General features: G+C 23.7%; 1 protein-coding gene across 3 annotated transcripts; it reads right to left on the bottom strand.

The window, feature by feature from the left end:
* Positions 1-466: 466 nt before the first annotated feature.
* On the bottom strand, positions 467-11,064 carry LOC105258457 (UPF0518 protein AAEL005291). 3 transcript variants are annotated; one of them, XM_020029762.2, is made up of 13 exons: positions 10,268-11,064; positions 8,655-8,866; positions 8,325-8,576; positions 8,101-8,251; positions 7,765-8,010; positions 6,953-7,000; positions 4,519-4,686; positions 3,128-4,417; positions 2,781-2,979; positions 2,149-2,160; positions 1,910-2,060; positions 960-1,122; positions 467-545 (listed from the first exon to the last, which is right to left on the bottom strand). In XM_020029762.2, the coding sequence occupies exons 1-12, from the start codon at positions 10,418-10,420 to the stop codon at positions 963-965; spliced, it is 3,042 nt and encodes a 1,013-aa protein (XP_019885321.1). In that variant the 5' UTR covers positions 10,421-11,064; the 3' UTR covers positions 467-545; positions 960-962. The 3 variants fall into 3 exon arrangements, with proteins under 3 accessions (XP_019885321.1, XP_011268016.2, XP_019885322.1); XM_011269714.3 differs by lacking the exon at positions 2,149-2,160; XM_020029763.2 differs by lacking the exon at positions 6,953-7,000.
* Between the last annotated feature and the right edge of the window lie 7 nt (positions 11,065-11,071).

Here is an 11,071-nt window from a genome sequence, read left to right as displayed (position 1 = left end):
AAAATATATAACAATAAAAATATATAACATTTACATACTTTGTATAATTTGTGCGAAGAAATAAATTACAGAGCAAAAATTCTTAGTTTGTTTAAATCACAGAATATGTACAAATAAAATTTAAAACATCTTTATTTTAACAAGTTGATAACTATCCTGAATGTAAATCTGAATAATATTTATATTAATGTATTTTTTTTTAGTTTTTATATATACATAAATATCCATAAAATGTAGAAATGTTTTGTGTTGTGCCAAATATTTTAATTTGTTTTCTAATTTTTAATTTTGTTATTCATCATAGATATACATGGAATTTCAAAAGCGCACAACATCTCTTCCATACATTCTAAACCAATCTCAAATAATTTTTGGAAGCAAAAATCAAAATTAAAATATATTTCCTTAAATATATATGCTACATAGTAATAATTAAATATTTCTATTAATTTTGCATTCTTTGAATTGTACTGTTGTTATAAATATTTACATGTTATAATTAAGAATATATATTACTGTATTATTACTGTTTAAAAAATATAGTCCTGTCAAAAAGAAAAAAATTTTTATTATTATAATTGTTATTATTATTATTAAATTATTACGTATATGATAGAATTACTTTATATATACACTATTTTTTCTATTTCTAATATTTGAAATTTTTATTCAATTTTGATAAGTTAAATATATGTTCTTCAATTTTTATTCTCTTAAACATTTTTTTAGTATGGAAAAATAAGTTAAGAATTATTTTTAAAAATGACATTTTTAAAATGTAAAATGCAAAATCGAAATGTATAATTACAAATTTATTAAGTACTACACAAAAATTTAGCCTAAAATATTATTTTACATATTTTATAGTTCTGACAATTACTCGTTCAATCAAATATACTGAATTAATTTATTGAAATAGTGTATTTTCTTGTGTAAGTTCTATATTTCCATAAACTTACATGTTAAGTTTTAAATCCAATACCATCTGTAAGAGACATAATAGCATGTTCCTGAGTTATTGCTGCGAGTTCTTTAAGCCACTCATCTAATATAACAGCACATAGAACAACATTCTGCACTGGACTCACTTCATTTGGTGATTCCCATGAAGTCTTCATATATCTAAAAAAAATTGAAGTTTTAATCAATATTCCTTTAAATGAAGTAAAAATCGGAATATTTTTTATGTATGTCATAATAATTAAAAATAACTGAAAAATAATTAAAAATAATTAAAAAATTGCGAATAAAAATTCAGAATAAAAAAAATTGTTTAAATTAGTTAATATATTTTTCGCTTATGTATCATCAAAAAATTTTATAAAAAATTTTATAAATACATTGCATACTTTTATCAATTGTTAGCGATCTTATTATATGTTTAATAATTTTTAAATGTTAAAAAAGTTTATTTAAAAATTTACTTAAATTTATTTAAATTTATTTTAACTTTAGATTTATAATATAATTTCACAATATGCACACAAATACATTACAAAAAAAATTATGAAGGTTTTTATAATACATCATTCTCTTCTGAAAAATGACTTATTTTTATTTCATACTTTGATGTGACAATTGAAGTAATAATAATATTAAAGTAATAATAATATTAAATATTTAACATAAAAAATCGCAATGTACTTAATATTTCATTGATGACTCTCTTATTAATTTTCTTTTTATTAATAAACAAATGTATAACTCAATATACACATGTTTCACATTTTTAGCAAAAATAAACTTTATGTTAGTCAATTAAAAATTACAACTATCTATATTATTCTACAATATAAAAAGTTTTTTGAATATTTTTATAAATTTATCCTAATTGTAATGCATAGAAAACTCATTTTTTTCTTCTGTTATATAGAGTTATATTTAGTTATAATAAGAAAGAATAATTTACCTATATCCAGAGCCAACCATTTGTAACTGATCTTCCGATATATTGGACGGCTGACTAATAGAATTTGTTAAGCTGCTTATACCTAAGCTATTACTCGATCGTTTGAACATTTGTGTAAATGATAATGTTAAGCTTCTTCTTTTCGGTTCCCCTGAAAAAATACAATTGATATAGTATTTCAAAATTATATATACATTATATCAATTATATATAAAAATATATTGCATTAATATACATACGTTTTTTAAATACTTTTCCGCATGCACGGCACAAAATTTTAAAAGATTTAATTAATATAGCTAAAGTTAGACAGAAAAAAAGGAAGGAAGAAGTAGGAGGCAGAAAAAGGAACCAAAAGAGGAAAGAAGAATCAAGGCTTCTGCAGTCATATTGAATTGATGAATCATATGAATTCTTTTTCTTTTTACAAGATATATCCAAATAAATAATTTTTTATATGTGATCACTCGTTTTCAATAATATGCTTTAAAAAAATACATTATTTTTGTATTAATAAACTGTACAATTCATTTGTCCTATATTTTCAACAAAAATAGATCTTATAATAATTTTGACTGAGATTTACATTAATTGACAAATCAAAAAGAATTTTTGGTATATCTTACTAATCCATAGTATTTTATTAATCCATTACTATCCATATTCGAACACGAATGATTGCATTCAAAAAAATTAATTTCACAAAAAAAAAAAACTCATATGATATCATATAATTATCATATAATACTCAAGGTTAAGGAGTTTTAAAAATTAAACATAAATTTAAATCATAATAGAGAGAGGAAAATATATATACCTAATTTTTAAATTTATTATTCTCTATTATTCACTATTCACAAATAGATAATACCTCTTGAAAATGATTCACCAGTTAGAGAATGCTTTTTAACAAATGAAGATTGAGCAGCAGCTTCTAATGCATTTTTTCTTGCATTTACTAGCTTGTCTTCTCGACTTATCAAAAATAATCTTGCTTGTTCAACTAATAAATCAACATTACTGTATTTCGAGAGAAATTGATCTATTTTGTGTTTTAATGATGCAAGCACCTGTAATATAATAATGATAATTATGCAGATGTTATCTTAATTTAATTACAATGCAATTAATAATAAATATCTAGATAATCAAAATGTTCTTTCGAGAAAAATACAATTATTTGCAGCACTATTGTTTGAAACTGCAATCGATAAATACCTGAAATAAAGATCTGATGCTAGGTTGAAACACAAGAGAATGATTCAGCAGAAAGGATTGCAATAAAGGTTGCGAATATATCGCCAGTCTACTAATAAGACCTGTGAGATGTAAATTGACATACAAGTTATTGCTAGTCATACATTCAAGCTTTCGTAAGACTACATCTAAAAATATGCCAACGTTTGGCTGTCCATTAAATATATCTTGCCGGCACGAAATATTATTCTTATTTGATTTACTCAATGACGTTTTTTCAGTTGTCAAAGAATCTGATTTTGTAACATTAGGTCCAGCGATATCATTAGTCTCCTTTTTAATTATGATATGCATTTCTTCGTGTTCATTCATTTGATTTTCATTCGTCTCATTATCCGGCGTTGACTCCGGCGATCCTTTAAATGCAAAACTTTCGTAACCGCTACTCTCTCCTAATGACATGAGCGAATTCATTGTTGCAGCTGAATCATCTATACAGCTATCAGACTCCTTTTTATCTAAACAAGTTTCTTCCACATAGTTTGTCACTCCAATATCTTCATTTAATAATTCCGCAATATCAGCATCCAATTGTATCTGTTCATCAAGAGACAATACGGTATCTGTAGTCAATTCATTTTTAATATTATGTTCATTGCTATTTAAATCTTTCCCTTCTAATAAACACTGAAAATTAAATAATACATTGTCTATTAACCCGCTCTCGTCATTTTCGCACGAACTCATTACATTCTTCATTGTTTTTTCCAGCGGTAATATTCTAGATTCTTCTGTTTTCTTCTGTGATTGATTAGATGTAACACTTTCATTTGACAATGTAGTTACGTTGTTAGTATTATTACTTTCTGATAAGTCACCATCGTATCGAGAAGACCAGTTAGAACACGCAATACGGCAAGCTTTTATTTTTTGTCTGGCATCACAAAGATATGCATGATAATTTCCATATAAACTATCTGATAATTTCGTGCCATAATTTATTGATGTCGGTAGCGATTTCATTGGGTCAATTGCGATATATCCATATTTTTCATTCGAACATGATGTAGTGCTAGGTAAAGAATTTGTTTGAGAATCTAATGATGTAAATACAGTAGTGCAGCAATATGGAGTTAAAGATAAAAATTTTTCCGCAGCACGTCCAAAAGGATCTATATCTCTCAGTCGACTACGTTGGGAGAGCATTATATGCGAACACGGACTTAATGCACTCAAACATAATTCTAACATGATATCTTCGCAGTTTAAATTGACCAGAGTTTCGAACAATGCCAGAGTGACTATGCATAACTAAATTAGGAAAAAGAAAATATATATTTAAAGATAAATTATATTTAAAAAACTTTTCAAGAAAATTGCAAGAAAGAAAAAGAATAATTTTTCCAATTTACCCTTGATCGAGAAGAAATCCTTTGTATCAAACTATCCAATATTCTACAGTCATCATAATTATCTTCTAGTAAAAATCTAATAAATGATCGTAATAAGCCAGGATCAGTCACAGATCGAAGAAATAAGTCAAAATAAGCTGTCGCTGCGACTAATTCTTCCACAGTCGTCTGTAAATATTTTTCCAAATGATTAAAATTAAAATTAGAAAAATATAACATTATGCTTTATTGACAAATTTTTAATAATCATCAATAATATGCCAATGTATGTATAAATTTGCCAATAAGCAAAAAGGATTATATATTTTAATATTACCAATAGCAGAATACAGCATTTATCTTTTTTGTTAAATGTTATTTTACAATTAATTTTAATTTTTATTATTAATGTGAAAAAGATACCTTATATTAATAAAAATTTTATATTAATCTCGCATTAGAAACTCTGTAATATATTAAAAAGAAACAAAATATATAATTAAAAGAAATGTTAATTTTTACATAGAGCTATTTTCTTTTAATATTTAAATTGTTTATTTAACAGTACCATGTTATAAGACTTCTCTCTGTGTGGTAAAAGAAGGGTATAAATTATTATATATAAAATATATATAAAGTATAAATATATATAAAAGTAATATACAGATTGTCTCAAGGAGAGGAGGGAAGGGGATGATTCTACTTAAAAAAAATAAGTTGAAAATGTAGAACATTAACAAAAAATGTTTTGAAGTCACTTTCTTCAATGTTTGTCAGTATAACTTTTTATACATTAATATAATATATTTTATAATATATTTTTTATACATTAATATGTGGAAAAAAGTATATAGAAGTTATATATAATTTATATATATATATCAGACAAACTCTCACAGGATATCTATATTAAATATTTCATGATAAATTATTTAATAAACTTTTATACATTATATAAAAAAATAAAACCTGAAGAGAGAATTAATATTTAAACAATAATATTAATACAAATATATTATGATGATATTATGAATTATATTATGATATGACAAAAATGAATACAATTAATAGAGATGAATAAAAATTCTTTATTAATTACATGAATGAAATATCATATAAATAGCATAAAATTAAGAAAAGCAAGAACTATATCTTTGTAAAGTTAGCACTATATTTTCAAAATTTCGATATAATAGAGTTCCAATTACTATCTAATAAGTTGCACAGTTTCTGTTTAAAAAAACAATAATGTCAATTAAATATAAAATATAAAGATATGAAAATTAGATATTAATTTTTCTTTCATTTCAATAAAAACTGTTTCTTAATATTTTTAGATAGAATTTTTATATGCAAAACACTAAAAAATATTATTTTCAAAGAAATTTTTTAAATTTTAATTTAAAGAACAAAAAATTTTTTTTCAATTTCAATTTTATCTGCACAAATTGTAAGAATAATTAAAACTTAATTTCATTAAAGCTTCATTAAAACTTTTAAGGAGCTATCCAGAATTCCGAAGAAATCACTCGACTAAAAATGTTTTTCATTTGGTAGAAATTTAAAAAATTTTTATCTGAAGATCAAAAACTCACAAAAATTTCTTCAATCTTTTTTTTATTAATGTACAAGCTATAAAAAATAATTTTTAGATATTTTGACAGAAATATAAAATATAGGAGTATTTTACAATCGATAGAACTCGTTTTGAAATGTATCAGGAACTCTAGAACTCTTGTGAAAAGAACTGGAACTCTATTAATTATATCAAATTTCTAAAAATGAGTTGCTATCTTTACAAAGATAAAAATTATAGTTGCAAAGCAAAGCGATATAATAGCAATGTGTGTATTGTATTTGAATATCTGTTATAAATTTAATAAACCACATGATCTAGTATCTTTAATTATAAATATTCTTTATAATATGAGATACTAAATAACAATATTACATAATTTGATTAATAAACATGCTTGTGATTTATTATTATAAATCACAAGCAGTTTAATATTATTATAGATCACAAGTGGTTTATTATAAGCTCATTTATTTAAAAGTAATTTATTCTTATTAATTATGCTTTTAAATAAATGAAGTAAATTGATATAACCATAGATCTCAATATTCCAATAGATACTTGAATGTATTAATATGTCAAGACTGTTTTAAAATAATAAAGCACTAGAACACATTAAAAATAAAATTACGTCATTTAAATAAAAAAATTTATTAAATATATTAATATTAATTTAAAGTTGCAAATAATTTAATATTTTTGATATATCAATACATTTATATATAAATAAAAAAAAATAAAAAATATATCAACCTCATCAATCTCAATATCAAAAATTATAGAAAAAAAATAAAAAGTATATATAGAATAATTTAACTTTATTTTATGTAAAGTATCAATTGAAATACTGTACTGTGAAAACTGACAATTTGTACTAACCCAATATTGTTGTACATCTAGCTGTTCTAGGGTCAAGCCAAGAGAATCCTATGAGCATCATAAAAATATCACTAGATAGAAAAAGATACTAATACCCGTAAATTACACATAACACATCAATGATTTATATATTAATAGCTTCAACACCAGTGCACTTAACATTACCATCACCACATTGATGAATTCACATATACTTATAAGATGCATTATGTATGTAAAATCAATAAGCAATTAAAAATAAATGCAAGTTTTTTTTTATGAAAGTTTACTAATTATAACGAAAAATTGTACAATTTACAGCAAATTGTGCAATAATATAAAAACATAGGAAAATTAAAATTTAAGCAATTTTAAAATGATTTGTGAAATAATATTCAATATACTTAAACTTTTCTATGAATGATGAAGAAATATATATATTTATTGCAAAATAGTTTAGTGAATATTTAAAAAACTTTTTTCTATTATTTAATATATACATTTACAAGTTATGTAAAAATATCTCTTATTATTAAAATTTAAAATGATTGACATTTGAAATTTTACAAATGTTCTTTATCATATAACATTTATATATATTAATATATCATATCTGTCTGTACTACAAAAATAAATACCTTCTTTCACCACATGCATCAATACCAAAATACAATTTAGAAAGATAATATACAGATAAATAAATCAATACTCTTATGTAAAATTACATTCTTAAAATATAAAAAAATAAATGTTTTCAAAAAGCAAGAAAATCAGTTTATATTATTAATATTGAAATCTTGTTTTCTCCCTTTTATATTTTAGTAAGTATTTACCTGTAATAATGCTGGACCCATAACAGGAACTAAAAAACCTTGGTATAAAAATTCAAGCAACTGTTTCTGTACCATTGGATGTGCCACTTGTGCAACTGCATTGCAGAATTCTAGAGAATTCATGAGTTGCATAAGTGCAGGTAAGTCATTCACATCATCTGGTGTCAATTGATACCAATCATCTGTTTCAATGCCAAGTTTCCTTGGAAGTAAAGAATATAGCCCGCTCAATCCTGTAGCTAGTACCTAAATAAATGCAAACAAGATTATTTTATCATTTTTTATATATTTATTTTCCGTATTTTGTCTTAAAACAACAATGACCAAATTACTTACGGGACATATATTAGATTGATCAGCAATGTATAATCCAACTTCATCATTCTTCTTTGACAGCGACATACATAATAACATAGCATCACGTGCTTGCTGACCAACACCACCCTCTCGATGAATATGAGGTATTAATAAGTTGAATATAATAAATCTAAAATTATTTATCTATCAGTAAAAATATATTTACATAAAATATGTATTATAAATAAATAATAAACTATTACTTGTTCTTTCCAATTGCATTTGGTTGAAAAAACAAGTCAAGTAAAGCCATATTTTGCATTAAGACAACACACAACTGATTCAACAATACTACTAATTTTTTTTCTACTTCTAATGGCATAATATCATTTGCGCATTCTTGTAATAATCGTAAGAGTGGTCTAGTAACTGGTTCATGTGCAAGAAGGGTATTACTGTGCGAAATGAGCAATTCATAAAGCTTTATTTGTTCCAATCTTACAGCATTATTAAATCTGTAAAAAAAATCATAATTTTACAATAATAAATATACAATAGACTTTTATTACAAATATTAAAAAGTAGAAATGTACCTTCCTGTATGTACGCTCCAATCGTACAGTTTAACAAGTAAATTTTCACTTAATAAATGTTCTAAACATGGAGAATGCGTCGCAGTATTGCTTTGCTGATAGTGATTATGTAAATTCGAATCTCGTAATTCCAGCATCAATAATGTCACCATTTGATCAATATGATTAACAACTCCAAGCACGTCATCTTGACTAGGTATTCCTTTCAAAGGCTGAAATTAATTCATTATTACAACATGGTTCTTCTGTTATAAGACAACTTTGACTTTTACAATTTCTATAAGTAACTAATATAATTTATGTTGAGATTTCTTAATTAATATAATATAAAAGCAAATGTATACATATAATAGATTCAAAACTAGAAATCTGTATTTATAACATATTTAATGCCAAATGTGACTTTTGAATGCTTAGATTGAGATTTTGTAATATCTGATAATTATAAGATATATCAAATGTTAGAAATATTAAATTTTAATTCAAATTTGTTAATATCTTATTGAAATGTTTATTTTATAAGTAATGATTATTTTTGTATTTTTGCATTTTCATTACAATTTAAGATTTTATATATATATAATTGTCTATATCTAATAATTAAAAATTTGAAAATCTTCATGTTGTGGAAATTGTCAAATTTGTTCAAACAATATCTATAAAAATATAAATAAAAATTGCAAAGTTTTATTTAAAAAAAATAAAGAAAAATGAATATGTAACATTTTATATATAATTCTCATCATAACTTGAATTAATTTTAATTATATTTGTAAAAGATATGTTTTGCTTATTATCATATAATTTGATAACAATAAATAGCATCATTATATCTTTATCTTATAAAGATATAATAAAGATATACATCTTAATAAAGATATACATTATTGTTATCATATCATACACATATATCATAATATATATCATAATACCTCAATATATCATCATACCTCAATATATATCATAAGCTGATCAAAGATTATATTCAAGCTTTTAAAAAAAATATTATTAATTTTTACATTTCATATTTAATTTGTTTTATTTTGTTTTGCATTTAATTGTTTTAAAGTCTTAATGTAGAATCTTGAGCCTTTGTATTTATATCTAATCATTTTTTTTATATTGCTATCATGAATTTAAAGAGATGATGACACATAAGATGTTTTAAGATAATTCAAGCTTAAGAAAATATAAAATGATATTGCTAATCTTTCTATTATATCAAATTTATTTTTGTTAAAAACAGAATTTTGTATATGAAAAATTTTAACTTACATTAATTTATATATATATATATATATATATAAATGTATAATAATAATATATATATATATAAATGTATAATATATATAATTGTTTTCTTGTCAACTATATACATACCAGTATACAATATATTAAAGCAATGTATTAGATACAGAGAATTATACTATATTCTTTTGTTATCATAAATTTCATAGCTATTAAATTATTGTTCTTAAAACACTATAAATAAAAATTACAAAGAAAAGAAGAAATAAAAACTATATGTTCAGTTTTGACAGCAATGTAAAATACACATGTGTAAATATGAATATGATAATCGAAGAACTTTGAGAGGAAACTTTTTTCCTTACTAAAGAATGCAGAATAATTTCATAAGTCTGTTGCCAGTGTTTGCAGAAGCTGTCATAACATGCGGACGGATCGGCATCTTTTGGCGGAGAATTTCTGGATCGTTGCTTGCTAAAGCTCGTTCGCAGTGGACTGTTACGTCCAAGCCAGCTCATCTTTTTGCCAAGTATGTACAAAGTGTTCCTCACAATAATATGGTCAGCTTTGAAATCATCACGACCTCAATGTTCTGGTTTCAAGTAAAATATATATGTATATATACATATATATGTACAATGGAGTTCTTTCTTCTTTCACAGTTGTTATCAGAATTGTCTGATTATAATGTATCAATCATATAAGATCACATGAATGCAATACGATGACATTTATGATTCATATGATTCACCTTAATTCACACATTCAGCAAAAATATATTGTCATCTGTGATACCCTTTTTAATTCCTTTTAATGCCGCAAAATATGCCGCGTTTATTCGTCACAGTTTCGCGAAATTTTATCGTTTCAAAATCACCTGCAGTTTTTTACATTTGATTCGTAATATTTTTTGTTCTCTTTTTGCTCCCGCTTTATCATATATTATATTTTTGTGTTTTTACCATTTTTACTACGTGTTCTCGTTTGTCACGATTAATTACCTTCTCTACGTTTTTTGGCATCCACAGACTATTATTATACTAAATCGCAAAGTATTATATGATAAAATGTGATGCAGCCATTTTCTGGGTGGGTAGAATGACAGCATTTGGAGGATTTATCAGTTGGACAACATATCCAATAGCAGAGTTTGTTTTATAAAACAAACT

This window comes from Camponotus floridanus, unplaced genomic scaffold (genome assembly GCF_003227725.1).
Source record: "Camponotus floridanus strain SB8 unplaced genomic scaffold, Cflo_v7.5 scaffold58, whole genome shotgun sequence".
Classification (NCBI taxonomy): Eukaryota; Metazoa; Arthropoda; class Insecta; order Hymenoptera; family Formicidae; genus Camponotus; species Camponotus floridanus.
The sequence above is the reverse complement of the archived record's forward strand: the minus strand, read 5'-3'. Positions and strand labels throughout refer to the sequence as shown.